The sequence below is a fragment of the Carassius gibelio genome, chromosome B17 (assembly GCF_023724105.1).
Source record: "Carassius gibelio isolate Cgi1373 ecotype wild population from Czech Republic chromosome B17, carGib1.2-hapl.c, whole genome shotgun sequence".
NCBI lineage: Eukaryota > Metazoa > Chordata > Actinopteri > Cypriniformes > Cyprinidae > Carassius > Carassius gibelio.
The window spans coordinates 4,149,917-4,172,057 of NC_068412.1; the positions used below are offsets into that span (position 1 = coordinate 4,149,917).

General features: G+C 37.6%; 1 protein-coding gene across 2 annotated transcripts in view; it reads right to left on the minus strand.

The window, feature by feature from the left end:
* Positions 1-267: 267 nt before the first annotated feature.
* ttll5 (tubulin tyrosine ligase-like family, member 5) overlaps positions 268-22,141 on the minus strand; it is a 103,297-nt gene continuing 81,423 nt past the window's right edge. For both annotated transcript variants that reach the window (XM_052579784.1, XM_052579783.1), the window contains exons 28-31: positions 16,757-16,925; positions 12,197-12,375; positions 6,017-6,099; positions 268-997 (exon numbers count right to left, since the gene is read on the minus strand). In XM_052579784.1, the coding sequence (XP_052435744.1) occupies positions 945-997; positions 6,017-6,099; positions 12,197-12,375; positions 16,757-16,925 (484 nt within the window). In that variant the 3' untranslated portion in view covers positions 268-944. The remainder of the gene's footprint in view (positions 998-6,016; positions 6,100-12,196; positions 12,376-16,756; positions 16,926-22,141) is intronic.

A 22,141-nucleotide genomic window follows, 5' to 3' on the forward strand; every position in this document is an offset into this window, starting at 1 on the left:
AAATGCACAAATAATTGGTCAAGTTTCATCTGGTCATGCGTAAATTCAGGAGAAAAAAAATGCTATACAAATACAGTACAAACTAAAACATTAAAATCCTGAGAATAAAACTGTATGTTGCATAAATTCAATCTTGCATAATCGGCCTCATTCATGAAACGCAATATGAATTCTTGTAAACAGTTTTTTCATCAACCGATATTATGATAAGAAAAGTGATCCGTTTCTGCTGCATGAATGAGGCCCTGTCATTAATTCAGTTTTGGCCAGGAACTTAAAGTGAAGTGTTAAACTAAAATCAAACTGAAAACACAATGTCATCCCTTCAGCACAGTAGTGCTGATCACAGTGCATCAAGTATTACCAGGACATTGGTCAAAAATGGTCAAGTGTTTAGTTGCACAGAAACTCATCCCAGCTTTACCTGGACGTCGATGTTTCTAGTTTGCAGATCAGAGCTGCTCCAGCGGTTCCTCTCACCTGAACCCAGGCACTTGAACAGAAGTTGTTAGCGGTGCTGAAAGCTCTTGACTCAGAAGTCTACATCTTCGATCTGTACATGTAAACATGGATAAACGTGATGGGTGGGTGCTCTCGTGATCTCGGGTCTGCTGTTGCTGCACGTGTCGCAGCTGTTGTGAGCCGTCAGTCCGCACAACCTTCACATGGCATCAGATGTGCGGTGATAATGACGGCTGGACAACTGCACATTCGAGACCGCGAGAAGCAGGACGCCTTCAGACTGTGGAACAGATCCACTCAAAGAGAAGGATTTCACGTACAATCACACACTCAAAAAAGACACATAAGGCCGGTTGGGAGGGAAATAATGATTATCAGGAGACATCATATTGAGAGTGAAGAGGTGAACTCTGCATGTCCGTGTTGTCTCTCGATCTCAGTGTGTCATGTGATCCCACAAAGCTGCTGACCTCTGACCTCGTTCATCTGTTCCTGGAGCCCTGAGTGTGGAAGAGTTTACTGTACACTGACAGACCTGTGAACACACAGACACACATGTTTGAGCTGTAACTGAGTTTCAGGCTGATTGTAGTTCTCATCTGGAAACGAAATCACTGACGATGCTCCGTGATATATAATCCGGGGGTGAATCATTTCAAAAGTGTTTTCAACCTGTCAAATAAAAATAGTCTTTTTGCAATGCTTGACACTTTTTTTGTCGTACAAATAATCAAATGTCACAACTTTACACTGCATGTTTTTCGGTCACTTTAGTTTGGGGACTAATTCTCACTGGTAACTAGCTATTAACTACGACTTTTGCTTTTAAAAGTTGCTGCTTGTTAATAGTTAAGGTAGTCGTTAAGGGGGCAGGATTAAGTGAATAATATGTGCTTTATAAGGACTAATAAACAGCTATACACTAGTAATATGGATGCCCATAAGCAGCTACAGTAGTTAATAGTGAGACTAAATGTTTTTAGTGCCCCTCGTAACACTTAAAGAACAAAAGTGCACTTCTTGTGCCAAAGTCTCTAGAGTGCTATTTCTGCTTTTTGCCAGTAAAACCATATGGCTTAAGCTTGGCTACACCTGATTTACACCACTCATTCATTTTACATTTCACTTTCATCATGACAGTCGTAAGGGCAGGGGCATTGTCTTGCATTTTTGTTTATTTTGGTGGCATTTCCCCCCAAGCCTCTTCATTTCCAACCCTGATCACATCTAATGGGCAATTAATCAAAATAAGGCACTGCTGACTGAACTGAACTAACATGAAACTGACCCAAGATGAATAACGACTGCCTTCCCCCGAGAAATAAAGCAACAACTTACAGTAAGTGACTTTGCTAATTACGGACAGTATTGTCTTTTTAGAGCTACTTTACACCAGAATCTATTAGTTCTGATGTTTTTTTCTGTTTGTGATTGTGAAACTACTTTGACAATCTGTACTGTAATAAGGGCTATAGAAATACAGATGTCTTGACTTCTATCGTCATTACATTACAGTAGAGAATGCACATTATTATTTCAGATGAAGGATTGAGAAGACAAACATTTATTTTGGAACATGCACTGATGATCAAATGATGCGTGAGAAGAACATGGTCACTGATTCTTTCAGTTCTTTACTGGTGCATGAGTGTGGATCTCTGAAATCCTCATCGAGATCCAAGTAAAACTGACCAGCAGCAGATGTGTGGATCATACTGGAGTGTTTGATAAGAGATCCCACAGCAGTAAAGACCTTCCCAGAGCTGCTGAACACTACTCCCTTTCACTCCCTCTCCACACACTGTTTATTGTGCTGCTCCATGAGCCCTTGCGGCACAGGAGAACCAAAACATTGCGCATGGCTTCCAGTCCAGTGATTCGACCGCTGGAAGCTCAGAAAGATGACGGAGCGAAGAGCTGGTGGATGAAGAAAACATGCTGCTTTCTTCTGATGCATTCAAAGTCAAATAATACACGACAGGATCACAGTTAACCATAACATCAAAACAGAGAGAAATTATTTTACAACCATAAGATTTTTTACATTTTTACAAAACTATTTGAGTGTGTATGGGCCATTCTACAGAACTAATGCAAACTGCTGTCCCAACAACCAAAAAATGCATTTAAAATGCATTAAAGTATTTAAATCTTAGATGTTTATTAAGATCTTTCTATTATCTATTGAAACCCACAATAATATTCACAGTATTAGTAAGCTATATATATAAAATTAACATTTATTGGGTTCTTTCAATTGGGAGGTGGCTGTCCCGAACCCTAACTCCTAAATTTCAACTTACGAAAATTATATAGATTTTTTGCTTTGTTTTTTTCCATTGTCCTTTTTTAGATCCAAAAAAAAATTTATTTTATATTTTCTTTGTAAAATATGATACTTTATGTAAAAAATGTATCCCACATTTTACACGTCACCACCACCACAGTCTATTGACTGCGACCGATTTTAGCTAAACCCATAAATTTATGATCAGGAAATATTCCTGTGTCCCCCTCTCTCATAACATCAAGGTGTGTGTAGATAGGTCTCTTCATTTTGATGTAAACGCATTCAAAAGTGTGTGTAACTTTAAGGAATGTCACTACCAAACACCTTTTTACTGCAACTAAGTATACTTTTAGTTGTTATATGTGTACAACTGTTCAGAACTGTGCTAGCTTACCATGTGCTGATTAGCATCTTTGAGCTAGGATCAAAAGTATCTAAAATCGTCACTATCAATACATTTGGTGGTGTTTTGATAGTGACATCTTTGTTTTTTTCGGGGGTTTTTTGTGTTATCCCATAGAATGGACCTATCGGTGAGCCCCTCCCCTCAAACACAGATGAGCCAATGGCAGTCGAGGATCAGTTGCACAGGGAACAGAACTCGGACATCTTTAGGTTTCAGATCTGAAGCTTTCATCGGTGTGATGGTGTTCATAGCATGCTCCTGGGGTCCTTGTAACACTGATTCCAGGAATCCTGAGAGGATGGGCAATTTCATTTATCTGATTACTTTTCCTAAACCCAAACAAAACACAGCAAAATGTCCCTAAGCATACGACTCCCAATGAAGACGAAAAGCTTAATTTTCTGGTTGACATACTCTCATTTAGTTACAGTTTTCATCTGGTGAACGACATGTTTGATCAACTTTTTGCCATTTACAGAGAAAATCTGGATTCAAAATACAACAAATTTCATAAATGATTAAAATATTAGTTGTTAAAATTTAATTATTATTGATTTACCTCTGATAAAAGTTTGAATGAAATAGCAAATAATACATAAATACAATCTAGATGTAGGCAAAATCTTAATAGGTCACTATAATCCTTCGAATTAAATTATTATAACTGTTTCATTAGACACAAATTTGAGGAGAGGGCAAATATTCCAAAACTTTCTGAAAATACAATATAAAATTACTGCATAATTACTAGAAATGTATACCTTGGATATTATACAATATGCATACATAAAACCCAAATATTTGTGGAAAAACACATATTTTTAAGGCGTTTTCAACTCTGATTTTAAACCAATTCTGTAGAATGGCTCATATATATATATGTGTGTGTGTGTGTGTGTGTGTGTGTGTGTGTGTGTGTGTGTATATATGTATGCCTGTATTGATCAAATGTTTTAAGATTTGTTTATTTTTTTTATAAAAATTGCTCCGCTGTATTTTCAGCATCATTCCTCCAGTCTTCAGTGTCACATGATCTTCAGAAATCAGAATAATATGATCATTTACTGCTCAACAAACATTTCTGATTATTATCAATGTTGAAAACAGTTGTGCTGCTCAAAATTTCTGTGGAAACTGTGATATATTAATTAACAAAAAGTTAAAAAGAAAGGCATATATAAAAAACAGAAATCTTTTGTAACACAAAGTATCGGCCAAAAGGCTGGGGTCAATATGTTGTTGTTGTGGTTTTTTACAGCAAAGAATGTGTTAAATTGATTAAAAATGACAGTAAAGACATATATTGTTCCATTATTGTCATCACTGTTTTAGCGGTTGATTTTGTGCTGGAATGTGCCTCGACGTGTGTTCATGTGTTCGGCAGCACACATCAGACTGATCTCAAAACAAACCTCTTCACATATCTGAGCCAGCATTGAGCCAAAGGTTGAACATGAAGAGTGAATGTCCAGCCAAATGGTTTGAAAGCATTTGGCAGGAATCTGTGTGAAAGACATGGCAACAATAGAGAGCTGTTTACGGCTAATGTGCGAGGGGCTGAGGTGAGGCTGATGTGTGTCGACGGCTGATCTCAGAGAATGCAGCCGTATGGATCAGCGCTAACTCCCTGTCAGAGTCCATCAGAGCCCAGCTAAAACAACATCTAGTGCTCTTCACACGCGCTCCCCTGCACCTGATGGACAGCGCTTTCAATAGTGTCATCTGATAAAACACTCAGCTCTGGATCTGTTTCAACTTCAGGTGCCATTCATGTACAGCAGCGCAATTAAATTAATACTTGTATTCAACAGGACACATTCAATTGATCAAAAGTGAAATGTATAATGTTACAAAAGATTTTTATTTCAAATACATGCTGTTCTTTTGAACTTTGATCTGTAAATCCTGAAAATTAAAATGTATCAAAAAAATATTGTGCAGCACAACTGTGTTCAACATTGATAATAATCAGAAATGTTTGTTGAGCAGTAAATGATCATATTATTCTGATTTCTGAAGATCATGTGACACTGAAGACTGGAGTAATGATGCTGAAAATACAGCGGAGCATCACAGAAATACATTTCAGTTTACAATACATTAAAGTAGAAAACTATAGAAGCCCGTTTACACCACAAAAAAAAAAAAAGGGCTAACTGACTTTTTATACTTTTATACTTTTTTTTTTATCAGAATTGCGAGTTATAAAGTCATATTTTTGACATACACACTCACAATCATAAGAAAATAGTCTTTCTTCCCTCAGAATTGGACTTATATCTCAATTGCAGGCTTACTGTATCTCTCACAATTCTGAGAAAAAGAAGTCAGAACTGAGAGAAATGTGATAAGTCACAATTACCTTTTGACATTTTTATTCTTTTGTGGAAACATACTTCAATAGAGGACACTTACTTATAAATTGCAAAGTTATTTCACAATACCAGTGTCTACTGTATTTTTGCTGAAATAAATGCAGCTGTGGTGAGCAGAAGCTCTTCAGAGTGATACTACAGTTCAACTCAGAATGTGTGTTTAAGCTTTAATAATTTAAACCCAGCCAATCAAATCCCTGAAATCAGCATGATGAAACTAAAACTCTCTGCACCAAACCTCACCTGTGCATGAATAATGCATGGCAGGTGACGGAGCTTCATATGAGAGATCAGACCCTCAGCTCATGTTCACAGGTCTACTCACCAGCAGCAGCTCACACGCATCAAACCAAACGCTGGGATGGTCACTATGTCATTAAAATAGCAGCATTCAACCTGCACGAGTCTGAAGATCAACCTGACACACAGTACTGAGCTTGCCGGTCAGTCACAGGAAGTGTGTGTGTGTGTGTGTTTCCTCACCTGTCTTGGCACACACAGTCTCATACACCACATGCTGTCCACTGCTGCTGCTCTGACCGGCTGGAGGCTCAGGTAATGCTTTCCTGTGGATGGACAGACACTGATCATTAGCATCACATCACACCTCACTCCTCCTGATTACAGTCATAGTTTCATCATCTCAGTCTTTCTGTACAAAGTCTACTGTCACCAACATTCTTTAAAACATTAGTTTTGCGCAGAAGAAAGAAAGTCCTATGAGTATGAACTGATGGTCAATCAAGATTTGACAGCAGAATGACAAAAGAAGCAGCAGGACGTTTCTACGATTACACGTAAAGAGCTTTTACTGGATTTAAGGTAGCGTAAAAGTAAAAAAATAACAACATGTTTGAGAGCCTTGTGTTGTTTCAAACATGATGTTTGTAAATGACCTACACCAATACAGCAGAATAATGAACTAGACAGTGATTTACCCACAGTGCATCAGACACTGATTATATCACAATCCCATAGAATGCCATCATTCTGCTGTTTCATGGCTTTTGAGTCCTAAGCCGTGAGTTCAATAGCCCTGACCTCCATCATCGCGCCGCTCCCTAATAAACAAGCAGAATAATGTGGCCTCTCTCACACAAGGCTTGGCCACTGAGAGCCAGTGCAATTATCTGAGGCACAAACAGGGCCCAACATGCCTGTAACTTTGCACGTTAAATCCGCTAAGCATTTTTTGGGAACAATAAATAAAGCTCAGCTGGTATTAAGCTCCAGAAGCAGGACGGGAGCTCGCCAGAGCCGCATTAGCGCACTAATGAGGGTGCACAGTGCTGCCTTGTAGGGTCCACACAGTTGTCCTTTCATTTGGTGGCTGGAGCCCGGGCCAGCAGCACAGATAGAAACCTCTCTGCACAGGAAAGCACACTTCAGTGGAGTTTAGGAGCGTTAGTGTTGGTTGGTCAGATGTCGAAGGACTGTATGTGTGGAGCTTGTTAACTCAATAGCCTGTAAGTTAAGATTCTTCCAAAGCCTTCTTCTTCTTGTGAAGCACAAAAGAAGATTTTAAGCAGCATGTCTGTGCTCCTGGAAGTGGAGATTTATCAGTGGTGGACAGTAACGGAGTAGCTTTACTTCATTACTGTACATAAGTACATTTTACAAGTATCTTTTCAAGTATACTTTAAGAATCTTTAGTTTTATTATAATCCTCAAAAGAATCTATATATTATTTGACAGTGCAATTATAACTCATATTTAAAGTCTTTTCAGTTGTATAAGCTCTTGACATGCTTTGAAATATGACTGGTTTTATTATAACTACAGTTTTGTTACTGATTACTAATAAAGAGCATGTGACTCATCTACAGTAGTTCATTCACATCTATTAGCCGTTTCAGACTTCACATCTGCAGATTAGACCCGATGTGGGAAACTGGAGTAGATGGTTTATTTTGACATTTCCAAACGATTATTATTTGTTATAATTTATTCAAAACAGAAGCCCTGGAGCATGACATCATACTCATGTGTCAGCTGGCAAAAACCAGAACAGAGATATTCACCTCATGAACACAGAGTTTGAGTCAGTCTTTATGCCTTTACAACACTAGGGAAATAAACAGCAAGAGTCACAAAAGATTATTTTATGAGATGTTTACATTCTTTCTTAAAGGGTTAGTTCAGCCAAAAATGAAAATTAGCGCATAAATTACTGCTGAAGTCATCCTAGGTGTATATGACTTTCTCCTTTCATAGGAATCCAGTTGGAGTTATTTTAATAATTGTCTTTGATCTGTCAAGCTGTTTGATGTCACTCAGCACGTGTTGCACTGCATCGGTCCAATAGAAGTTTAATAAAAAGCTCATCCATTAATAAAAAGTGTCTCACAGGGCTCCGGGGGTGAACAAAGGCCCTCTGTAGGTTTTTTTTTTTTGGGCTGAACTAACCCATTAAAGCTTGATTAATTAACTGCCAAATAATGAGTAAAAACAAATAATGAGTAGATTTTCATTTTTGGGTGATCTTTTCCTTTAAGTCTAGTGTGAAACACACACACACACACACACACACACACACCTCCTGAAGTGTGCTGGGTAATCAAACAGTCCAGTCCTGTGAAAACCAAAGCAAATGGCCCTAATTCTGTTAACAATCATCTTCGGTCTTTCCCTCTTTGTTCAGCATTCGTCTGTATCATCTTTTTCATTCATCTGCCGGCTTCAAAACTTTTTTCAGTCTACATCATATTCCTTTAAATCTTGCTGTAATAAAATACTCAAGAGTAATAGCATTTTAAATACAGATGTTTTTACTCTATGAAATAAAACTGATAATTTTGAAGAGTTTGTGTGTAGAGAAAGGCAGGTCAAACTACTTTAGGCTAAACAGCAGAACAATTTTTCTGAATTAGTTTATTCTATTTTTATGCATCACAAATTCAAGACTTCACATTGGCTATTTTAGCAACAAGAAGTGCAAAAAAAAACCTTCCCCATCACTGAGGTGGTCAATGAGTTCAATTCTTCCTCTTAAAAACTACTAGAGAAGCTGTACACACTGCACAATGATCCTCTTACACTGAATATGAACTTGTCTGTTTATGACAAATAAATTTGTGAGGGCAGAATGTTTCCAGTGAATTTCTTCTTCTCCGGTGACTAATCTAAAAACCTCTGGCCAGTGCATTCATGTGGTCCTGGTTATAATGATCAACGCTGCAAAAAACAATGCATAAAAATAAATCTGATGCAATCTGAGCTGATCTAAATGAAATGCCACAATCAATGCTTTTTTATTCATTTTCACATTTAACGTTAATCATGACAGTCGTAGTTAATTTAGTTTGATTATGCAGGGGCCATTCATCATAGAAACCATTAATAATGTTATAATTTATTTAATTATAGTTAACAATTTTTTTTTTTTATATTTATAAAAAACGTACTTTTTTCTTGAAATTGCAAGTTTATATCTCACAATTCTGACTTTTTTTTAAAATAACACTGTTAACTCCAGAGAGCTTTCGCCCTTCCAGTCAGACTCCTCCTGGATTGGCTCTGTTTCTTCACCTGTCTCTTATCCTCCATTTCTCTTCAACTCTTTTGTCGGATCAGTGTTTCCATCCTGTGAATTTTTGGTTTTCGGGCTTCCGTTCTTCCCACACTTTCCCATGTCACACAGGCCAACCACAAGAATGCAGTGCAGCGGAGAGAGTGAGGGGCTCAGGAATTCCACACGGAGAGAGTAAACAGGGCACAGGCCACGAGCAAACACTGCTTTAACTCTGAATAACCCTCCTCTGTCTCCAGCCGTCTCTGATAGCTCTCTAATGGCTCTCTCTTAATTCAGCCGTTCAGGAATTACCTCCATTTCCTGCCTCTCCCTCGTCTGCCCTTCCAAGCAGTGTCATTTACTCAGGACGCTCTCTCTCTCTATATCCTGAGAAGAGTGATGAAATCTTCCTGATCATCACACAGTCCTGCTCAACTGTATCTCACAACCATCCTCTCTTTCCATAGGAAAGACCTTTAAATAAGTTACAAAGATGAAGAAGTTGTCCTTCACCATCACTGTCAGAGTGCCTTTCCATACGACAAAAGTAAAAGGGAAAGTTTGTCATTTTTTGAGTCACCATCCACTTTCGTTGCAGTGTTTGAATGGTGCTCATTTTTTCATTGTTCATGCTTTTATATCCTATATATTTTCATGTTTGTGTTGAACTTGTAACTCGATACGCTACACTGAATCAAACTTTGTTTGTTTGCTTTGAAATGTGTGTCAGCTCAGTTTTACACGTTTAATTGTGTGGAAAAGCAGCTCACACACTTTCCTAACATCTCCTCTGGGTAAAACTGAAATGACCATTCACAAACCAACGCTTCTTCACAGGACGGCTGATTAAGATGAACAGATCAGTGAGCTGTATATTGAACTTTCTATTTTAATGGCAACATTGTGTATTTTTATTTATTTAATTTTTTAATTTGTTTTTTAAGTTACCTGTAAATCATGTATTTTAATGATATTTTCACGTATCATAACATGAGTTTGAACAGACGTGTTCTTATTTCTGTAAATTGGATTCATTTCAAATGAAAGATTCACTGATTCATTATTTAGAAATGTTTACACATCTACGTCAGTTAATGTCAGTCATTATTTACAGTTCTTTTGGTGATTATTAATTAAAAGATTAAACATTCTTCTTTGTATTCATTTGATAAAAACTACATTTTTACAGTATTGCTCTTCCCTTATATGTATTTACAGTGGCCCCAAAACACTTTAAAAAAGTCTGGATTGCTTTAGATACAAAATATCAACCAAGTGGCGTCAGCAAATAAATAATGCTGGAGCTTTTCACAAATGTCACTTTTAAACATTTGAACAATCTGTTCTGGTTGTGGTTTTGAGTGGATGCATGACGTCCAGCAGAACACAACCGCTGCTGTGGACCACCACATCATTACCATAATGTTTAACAACCACAAAGCTTCTCTTCATTCTCAACTTTTTAAAACCTAACAAACTTCATTTCTGTCCTTTAGCTACGGAGCAGCAGGCTGCAACTAAAACACACTGGTGACCAAACATGTTCATTTGCAAGTGAAGTTTTTGCTCTGGTCGCTACTGGTGACTATATAAATGTACATGTTAAGATTAAAAATGAGCATATAATGCCTTTCTTCCTGAATGTTTTGTGATCACATCATTTGTTATGTTCTTAAATTGGGAAAGACATTAAGTTCAGTGAACCTTAGACCTCAGGACATCTACAAGATGGATTAAAATGCTGATAAAGTCAAGGAAAGATGAGATATAAACACGACAGTGGTAGGACTGAAATGTTAAAGGGTTAAAATAAATAAATAAAATAAAACACATTTATTCTGTGGTACCTAAAAATAATTTGGCACCTAATTTTGTTTCTTACAGGAGCCAATTGCTTCTTAATTAATTAGTTAGTTATTTTTTTTATTTTTATTTTTTTTCTGAAGCCCTGAGCTATATTGCTCAGTCCTAGTGCAATCGGAGTCATTTTCTGTTGTTTATTTGCTCCTTCAGGCTATATTTTTAACTTAATCACTTTTAATCATCGGAAACATTTAGGTAATCTTTTACAAAATCATGTATAATTGTTTTAAAAACTATGCTCATCCCTGCACCTCATCAATCAGGGCTTCACGACAGAGTCGACCCGACCATGGTGGGCCACAGGCTGTTAGTAAAGCGTCCGCTGATATCTCAGAGCTCTGCTAATGGTGTGTAATTGGGCCAAATGTGCAGTGCAGCGTGGGAAACATAAGAGCGGTCTGTGGTCCAAGAGCGCAGCTCACCTCCCACCAGTCTGTCTGCAAATCTCAACAAAATCAGGTTTCCACAGCACGCATAAACACGGCCCAGCCGCCCGTCCCACTGTTTACTTAATAGGCAGAGGCCTGTGGCATGTGTGTGTGTGTGTGTGTGTGTGACGACAATTAATGCAAATGGAATTAACATTTTTGTGTTCTTCTACACAACCAACACTAATGCAAACCTCAGCTGAGGACTGAACACATCAATAGCGTCACTCTGGAAACAAATAATATTTTTTGCTTTTGTTAATTTCTGAACTCTAAACATTCCTGAATAGTTTTATTTTCTCTTGAAATTCAAAACATCAGTGGACGAGTGGCACACGAACTAGATACTAAGAACTAACTAATACTACTACTAGTAATAATAATGTTATATATATATATATATATATATATATATATATATATATATATATATATATATATATATATATATATATACACACACACACACACACACACACACACACACACACACACACACACACACATATATATATATATATATATATATATATATATATATATATATATATATATATATATATATATATATATATATATATATATATGATAGCTATAATTTAACATTTAAAAAGACAAATTGCACATTTACAAAATGGTCAATCTTAAAACAAGTTTTAATCAAAACCTAAAGTACTACATTTGCCTTTGTTAGAAATAACTACAAAACCATATCCCTGTCATTACTTGTTTTTGAGTAAGATGTCTGCTTATTTTATGCATACATTTTCATAATTAAGTTACTAATTGAGATTGATATTTTTATGTGAGGATCCTCTCTCTATATATAGCCAGTATTGCAAATATCCCCCTGGCTCTTACTTGTGGAGCGTGTGTGCGGTGGTCTTGCGCAGGCGTCCGTCTCTCGGGGCGCTGCTGGGAGGTTTGGGTGTGAGCGTGAGGAGCCCGGCGCGGCCCGTCTGGGTGAAGGTGCGTCTGAGCGGCTGGGTCAGGGGGCTGCTGGGAGCGTGAGGTGTGAGGCTGTGAGACGACAGAATGGCCTGAGACACAAATAAAGAGGAGAGATGAGTGACAGTGACTTCCTCAAGTCTACTCAAAGATAAATGCTTGTGTGGAAAGATGGTGTGCAGAATTATTTTAAGGTTGAAATATATTCTTGTAATAGTTCATCCAAAAATGAACATTTGCTAAAAATATCCTTTAAGGCCATTCAAGATCAGGATGAGCATGTTTCTTGATCAGGTTTGTAGTAATGGGTGCCGTCAGAATGAGAGTCTGATAAAAACATCACAGTAATCCACAGCACTCCAGTCCATCAGTGAACATCTGGAGAAGACAAGAGCTGTGTGTTTGTAAGAAATGAATCAAATGCTACCATTAAGATGCTTTAACTTTAAACTGTTGCTTCTGGCTATAATATTCATAATAATCTATAATAACACTTCTGTTCCAGTTACAATCTATGATAACACTTCACATCCAGTGATAGATTCCCTCTCCTGCTGTCTCTCACATCAAAATCCAGACACATATTTGTTTAGAGCAGTTTTGTTTTAGTTTGTAAACACTGCTTGATCTGTGCAGATTTCTCTCCTGATTCAGACCAGAACACTTTTTCACTGGAGGAAGTGTTATAATAGATTATGTTGGCCAGAAACAACAGTTATTTGTCTTGATGGACTTGTGTTCACGTTAATTGATTTGTGAGACGTTCACTGATGGACTGGAGTGCTGTGGATTATTGTGATGTTTTTATCACACTCTCATTCTGATGGCACCCATTCACTGCAGAGCATCCATTGATGAGACACTGATGCAGTGCTACATTTCTACAAACCTGATGAAGAAACAAACTCATCCTGATCTTGGATGAACTGATGGTGAGCACAGTTTCAGCATTTAATTTTTTTGGTGAACTATTCCTTTAATATGCAATACTGATGTATTAGTGTCTAAATAGTATCACAAATATAAATATATGTATATATAATTTTTTCTTTTTGTTTACTATTGTAATGTTTGTTTAAATCTGAGGTGCTAAAACTGTTTGTCTCTTTCAGGATGCAGTGAGATCTTCCAGCAGAAGAAAACGATGTGAAGGAACGACCTTATCTCAGTCTTTAGTAAAAGCAGCATTTTTCCTTCGAGTCAATCGAGGTCAAGCTCAACAGCTTCCAAGAGCCAGTTCATTCACTCTCATGGAAGAAAGAAATGACACGGTTCATCATAACAGCCACTAAATACTTTATAATCGGACATACCAAAACACAGGAATTCTTCACATTTCATTCTTGTTTAGACAAGTCTTCATCTGAGCCAGAGCTTGGACTGTAAACATATTTTCCACACTGACGATGCCATTTACTGGCTACCGTTCATTGATTCGAATGGGGACGAGAAAGCATTCTTTCCGTCCCGCTGGCGTGAGGGAGTTGTGAGGCCCCTGGTGTCTGATGAATGAGTGGACGGGGCTCACCGGCTGCCGGCTCTGAGCTGAGGGCCAGGAAAGGGCACCTTTCTAATGCTGCCAGGTGGCCCCGGGCCAAAACAGCAGAGGAGCCGAGGAGTCTGTACCAGCACCGCAATCACAACGCTTTCCATCTCTGCTCTCACCCATTTAATGTCTGTGAACGTATTACCTCAGCAAAGCAACTCAACAAACACAGGCAACAAACACTCTTCCAGACAGATATGATTTGAGGATGTAAACAAGCGATCAAAACAGATCTAAAAACATGATGACCCAAACCAACGCTGCTCATAAAAGCAAGATCTTTGTTCTGGAATTACATTTATTAGCTTTTCTGTGTATTAAATGTACATACAGGCAATTACAATCATGCTTAATATACTAGTGGACACAAGTTTGGAGTCAAGCTTAAATGAAGTCTCTTCTGCTCGCCAAGACTGCATTTATCTGATCAAAATACAGTAAAAACTGTGACATTATTGCAGTTAAAAACATCTGTTTTCTGTGTGAATCTGTGTTAAAGTGTAATGTATTTCTGTGATGCTCCGCTGTATTTTCAGCATCATTCCTCTAGTCTTCAGTGTCACATGATCTTCAGAAATCAGAATAATATGATGATTTACTGCTCAACAAATATTTCTGATTATTATCAATGTTGAACACCGTTGTGCTGACCAATATTTTTGTGGAAAATGATCAGTTTTATATTTCAGGATTCACAGATGAACAGAAAGTTCAAAAGAACTGCATTTATTACAAATAGAAATCTACAGTAACATTATAAATGTCTTTACCATCACTTTTGACCAAATGATTGCATCCTTTTTTGAACGGTAGTCATGTAGACCTGTTATTTATTTGTGTTCATCCCTCTGGATGAAAACATGTTTATATGTGGCTGTAGTAATGAATGTGTGCTGCTCGAGTCTCAGAAGAACAGCAGTGCTTCATGGGGAGGATCAGGGAGGATCCACTGATACAGCGCTGACTCACAAACAGCACGCACACGCACACACACACACACACACACGCACACACACGCACACGCACACACACGGACATGCACACGGGCATACGCACGCATGCACGCACACACACACACACACACACACGGACACACGGACACACACACATACACACACACACACGCACACACACGGACACAGACACGCACACACACACACGCGCACACACACACACACACACACACACACACACACACACACACACACACACAGAGATGAGCGACTATTTCATTCACGTTTATTGTAATGCAGTGTGAGCTGAGGGCCTATGATGGACGTCTCCTCCGAGAGTCATGTGTCTTAATGAAGTCCTCTGGAGACGGCGGACTGATTGCTTCACAATATCAGGGAGGAGTTCTCCATCCAGAAAAGTCTGTGGGGGTGAGGATCGTTTTCCCATAATCCCTTCCTGAACACAATCAACTTGTGCCAAGAAAAACAAATCTCCAATTGCATTAGTTAGTGACGTACGTCAGCGCACAACAGTGACATCAGCATAGCTGCATTGCTCCACTAAAGTAAATGTGCATGAAGTCATGTTAGTGGGCGGTGCTCGAGACGTGGTGTTTACAGGATCTGAGGCAAGTGTGACATGCACAGCTGAGAGTGAAGATCACGTTTCATTCAGACTACACTCCACTGGAGGAACTGGAACATTACAATGAGAGTCATAAGAGTCATCCAATATTCTGGCTACTTTAACCTTCAAAAGAAAGTCATTTTTAGGTTTACACTAGCATATGGCACAGATAGGTTCATCATGAGGGTCAGCGGTCCCACGATTATTAATACATGTGTGTTTTTACGCTTTGCAAACACACATTTGTTCTTCTGTGATGTTTTGAACATTGCTATTGCAAGCTCTGCCCACTGTATTATTCACATTAAGTCACTTTTCATCATATGAACCATGCTTTGAGCATATTTCACAGCAAGTTATATGACGCAAGTGACATTAAGCATGCAAAACACACACATGCACTAGGAGTGTTTAAATGAATCACTGCATCCATGCATTGCAATGCGGACACTAGCTTAACATGGCAGAGGCAGGAAAAACACCAAACCGAGTATAAAAAATATGCACTATTTTTAAATAAAAAAACTAAACATTTATTTTGGATGCGATTAATCATGATTTATCGTTTGACAGCATTATTTTATACTTTTTTTTTTTTTGGTCCCACTTTATATTAGGTGGCCTTAACTACTATGTACTTACATAAAAAAATAAGTACAATGTACTTATTGTGTTCATATTGTATTGTAAAACTCTTTTGCTGCTATTGAGGCGGGATAGGGGTAAGGTTAGGTTGAGGGTTGGAGGTATGGGTAAGTTTAAGGGTGGGTTAAGGTGTAAAGTATGGGTCAACAGTGTAATTATAAATGTAATTACAGAAATTAAATACAGATGTAATTACATGTAGTTTTTTTTTTATATAAGTACAATGTAAAAACATGTACACAATAAGTACATTGTACTAAATTATTAATTAAAATGTAATTACATAGTAGTTGAGGCCACAATATAAAGTGGGTCCTTTTTTTTTCTATTCCATTCTGAATACTTAATAATTTAAAGGATTTGTTGTGGAATGATGGAAACTAAAATACGCGATTAAACGTGTATTATTATAACACTTTCACTATAATGTTTGTAAATGTTTCATTTCAGTATTTTACATTATTTCAGACTGTAATAATACAATGTGACTTGAACACTGATGCAGCTTGTCTGTGTTATTTCTCTCAAAACTCACATTTTATCCCAGTGTAACGTATAGTCATGTGGAACTTATTTTCCAGAAAATACAGTGAGTACATGTGGTATCTGTCAGTGAAAATATGAAAACGTGCACAGGTCAAATACACATCTAGTAGGCTGTGCGGTTATAATTGAGGCCTGTGTGGTCCTCCGTGCGTTACCTGGTGGCGTGTGCGGCTCTGGTCGAGCAGCTGTCTGGATCGCTGCTTCTGCTGCTGCAGCTGCTGGATGGCGAACTGAAGCTGGTAGTTTCCTGCAGCCGGCGGCGGCTTCTGATCACTGAGCAGATCAACATCACACACCGACTCAGCTTCACACGCAGCCCTGAGACTGAAGACCAACAACAACATCAAAACACTAGTCGAGAAGCATTTCAGCTTCCAGCAGGACAAGAGCCAACCTGCTACTGCTAAAAAAAATTATAATAATTATAATTAATGGCTGCTTCAGAGAGGCAGCTACTCAACACTTCTTTAACTGGATCATCTCTCTCACTTTATTCCAAAGGCCTGCTCTCCTTATTTATATATATACATATGATTTACATTTTCTTTAGGAACCCTATAACTTGCACATAATATAGATCTAGATAATAGATATAATAATTAATGGCTGGCATAACTTGTTTTCATGACAGATTTATTTAAATATACATTAAATAACCAAGACATGATTACCAATGTGCTGTGGACACTGAAGGATTTGCCTGACGTGAATCTAATGACATGTGACATTGTTTACAAGCTGTTTTACTGACATCTTTGCATCAAACGACATACAAAACACCAAAATGTTCTAAAGAAAATAGCTAAAAAAAACTTTTGAACTTGTTTTCCAAGAATATTTTCATGAATCTGGCCATAGAAAATAATAAACAACTAAACAAATCCAGTTCTCATCCAGTGTGTTTATTATGTTAAGAACATAAACAAATGTCTTAATTAAAAAAAAAAAAAATTAAAAAAAAAAAATTAAAACCAAAACATATTAATTTAGTGAGCAGAAAATATACATTATCATGCTGTATATCTGTTATCATTTACATTTCTGGCTAAACCCACAAGCACTAAAGAGTTTTTCAATTACCATGAGAAAAACATCATCAGATTTAAATAAAACATACTTTTGTACTTTTCTAATCAACTCTCAAGCAATTCTCTATAGTATGAATGACCTATGTGGCTGTATTCCTCATTCATAATCACCTTGAATGAAAGCATCTGCTAAAGGAATCACTGTGAATGTAAATACAGAAGTGAACTATTCTGGAAAAACTGAGTAAACTCAGTAAAAGCGGTGCTTGTGCAAGAGGCTACATGAGAACAGCAGAGCCAAAGACACTTGGGATCACAGAGTCATGTGAAAAGAACCATCCACCCATGCAATTCTCATTTCTCATAACGGTTTGTGTGTTGGAAAAACAATTGGTGACCCATGACACAAGCTCAAAGACCTCCACCTCACCACATCTAGAGCACAAACCTCCACGTGAACCCCAACATGAGCGCAGCTACTCCGAAACAGACCTTTGACTTTTCATCATCCGCTTCAATAACAGCCTCAGTTTAATCCCAGAACCACAGGTAATGAAGATGTTTACCAGTAGAGCAAACATGCTTTCCACAATAAACACTGAGAGAGAACTGCCAGGAAGCGGAGGACGTGGGGTCTTCATGGTCACTGCATGCACTGACTTTCTGACGACACAAGCCGTTGTCTGTTAGACAGTTCACATCTACTACTACTAATAATAAATGCTAGCAGTGAAATTGTGTTGCAGTTCAGTATATTTAAACATGAGGTCACACATAAATGAGCCTCGTAAGCAAGAAAGGACGGCCACAGAATGTGATTCCCACCATAATGCAGCATTCCAGGGAACAGCGCAAGAAGTGCATGGAGCTTTATGTTGTTGATGATGATGCATGACTGTAGTTTGAGCTCGGCTCCAGTGTGCCGTGCCCCCGGCGTCCGCACTGACTCATTAACACAACACTGTTATCCCGGGAGGAATTTCTCACTCGCCAACCAGAGGAAAGTCCTGTGAACACCAAGCCATCTGGGTCCAATTAAGGTGAATGAAAAGCTTTTATTAAAATGAGGGCACCAATGTATCCCTTACAACTATTTTTAGTCCAGTGACCTCTTAAATTAGGCATGTGTGCAAGAAACCTTTACTTGAGCAGAACATGTGACTCCATGAAGGTATCAAGTTCAGTTTATTCACATTCCTCGAAATTACGATGTACAGCTGAATCCTGCGGAATCCATTATTTACAACTTTAAAGGATATGCAAGAACAAGATAATAATAAGAGCTGGTCGAGGTAATAGTTACAGATCGTGTCAGAGGTGCTAGTCAGTTTAGATGCAAGCGCTCTGAATGATGGTGTATTCTAACTCAGCTCTATACACACTACAGTCCTAGTCCAAGAATTCCTGCATGTGGCATAAAAGCCTGCTGAAAGACCAGTTTACATCTTCATGCACTTCCAAGGTTGGTCCGGACTTGTTTACTCTGGTTAGTTCTGGTTTGGTGCTGGTCTGGCTGGCGCTTACAATAGCTGACAACTTTGCCACTTTGTAATAACACTCATAAGCAATCCAAACTTCTTCAAAAAATATCTTTGCTAACAAAACGAACAGAATCAGAGTGACTCAGGTTCACAACTCCATCTTTGCATGCGCGCTTAAAATGCCCTTTTGGGAAGGAATGCGACAGGCACCAGGTTTACTTTATTTTCACATTTGCATAATGAAGCTTGTATAAAAGAGCTGTCAACAGATATTTCCATATTGCACAATGTTTTGGGGATAACATCTCTTTATATTAGGAAACCCCAGTTTTGTTCCTCTGCAGCAAGGTTAAACCTTGTTGTTGCCTATATATTATGCTCTACTCATTATTTTTTAGAAACCTTGCACTTTTCTACTCTATTTTAAATGGTGTTCTTGTATTCAAATTAAGCACTGTCCACTGCTGTGCATGTGCCACAATATCGATACAGGGCCAACAGTATCGATATTCGTATCGTCAAATCTATGTTACGATACATCGCTGTATCAGTATTTTGAACGCAGAACTAGTATTTAACAGCTCAAACCGGCTACTGTAAACAATAACTGTAACCATCTGAAATTACCGCTAACCGCTGACCTAAAATCACCCGATTTGAAGCAAATCAGTCAAACGGTATTTTTTTATGTCACGTGTATGTTTATTTATTTTTACTTCAGATGTTATCTCCAATGTTTACGATCTTTTGGGCAAGATAAGAGATATATTTAAACCATTTAGGTGTGTGTGTCTGCTGTGAACTGCTGACACAGGTAACAATCCAACACAAAATATAGCCAATTTCTTTATGTACGTAATTATTCAGGAATTATATAACATGATCATATTAGTATCAGAAATGTATTTAAATATACAATGAATAATACAATTGCCTCAGTTATTACTGCTCTATACTGTAATGAAAAGCTTAATTTACTGTTTTTAAATACAGATTTGAGTCCGTACTGTACGTAGTCAATTATTTCTATGACTTCATTATGATGTGTATATTTTTACTGTCCTGATTGAGCAACATCGCAAATAGGCCCTATGTTTACTAGCATTACCGTTTCCATGTAAAATGCTGTATGGTAAATTAACCATTAATTTAACTGTTTAAAGTTAAATTAAAAATTAAATTAATTTATCACTGTTTAAATCATTGCCTGCTTCAAAATGAATGCTGTTAACGAAGTCAATGTTGAAACATTTGCAGTTAGAACCTACTGTATGAATAAAACACTATAAAAAAAATATATATAAGCAATTAATAACTGTACAAGGCAAATAAGGGTATATGAAGCATAAATCTTTCTTCAGATTTCAGAACGAGCACTTTGCCATTTGTTATATATATGTCCATCTGATGTTTATCATGTTGATGTTCGCTACTGTAATGAACATAGCCTTTTAATAAGTAATGTTAGGGGAAATCCCAACATTAAAAAAAAATAGCCGTTTACATGCCTTGGGTGTTTGCATTGTAAGTATGTAGAGGGATACTTTAGATTTAAAAACGCTGAGGTGATGTTTTCTCATGAAATTACTACATTTTCCTATTAATTCAATGGAATGTATGGGAAGTCAATGGATTACTAATATGGCGGTGCGTCAGTTTCACTTTCATGACGTCATAAGCAATCCAGTTCTCTGTTATAGATCAGAGGACAAACTAAATAAAACTGACTTTAAATGAAAACATTAACTGTAACCATGTGAAATTTAAGGTAAAAGCTGCATAGTTCTACAATCCAAACAACAAAATCCACAAGCATTCAACAGTCCAAACAAAGATGCTACTTAATCAGCATTTGAATCAGCATTTTTTTTCTCGCTTCCGAAAAAAACGATTGCTGATTATGCATTATAATCAAAAACCGTCCAGTCATCCGGTGCATACTTACAAATAAGGCACAAGTGGGCAGAGTAAAGAGTCTTACGCTGATGTATTCATCTCTTTAATACAATAAAGATCAGAAAGTCAAAGTTTGCTTTCAAAAAAGGCTGTTTTTAGGACCTGTTTTTAGGTCTAAAACTTACAGTGTGTTTTTTTTATAGCACAATGATCACTAATATGTTAAAAGTCAACGCTATATTGAGCAGTGTCTCTGTGTTTTGACTAGTGTAAGGGAGCAGAGTGAAGCTGAGAGATGCTGAGTCAGCGGACAGAATCCCTCAGGAGTGTCTAAGGAGGACACATCTCTGGCGCCAGATGTGAGGAGGGGTGCTGGATACAGGATCCCTTAAATCATTATTTCCCAGATCAAGACTCACACACTAGGGGCAGGTGGGCAGGAGGAGGACAACAGAACACTAATGGTAGCATGTGATGAATAGCACAGAAGATAACAGCACTGCACTGAGCACTTCAGTGATGGTGTTTTTGTAGGCCCACTCCCCTAAGTTTGCATCACCCTGCTTTAATTGACAAATTTTCACCAGTGGCAGCAAGTAAGCTTTGTGAGCAACAAAAGTTTATGATTCTTATTAGTGCTCGACCGATATGTGATTTTTGGCAGCCAATGCTGATATACTTTTTTAAAATTATTATCAATATTTAAGAAATTTGAAATCATTTGACAATGGATTAAAAAATAAATGTGTAAAAGAAACATACTTATACTTTAGATGACAGTATTTTTCACAAATAAATAAATAAAATAAAAAAATTATAATAAATTGAATACAATTCTAATATAAAAAAATGAACACTGTAATCAACAGAGCACTCTGTATTCTGGGAAGTTTGTGTGCATTGGGAATCATATTTTTAAAATAAAGCCAGGGTAACCCTCATTTTACACAGCACACAGTGAAAATGACATGAATATGACAGTGGACAAATGCAGCATAATTTGAAATCATTGAGTTTAAAGTTTAAATCATTCAATTCATACAGACTGACGTCACACAGAGAACATACGATCATGCTGATACACACTTCACAAGATCTCACAGCTGGATTCAACTGAGTTTGCAAGGTTTGTGAA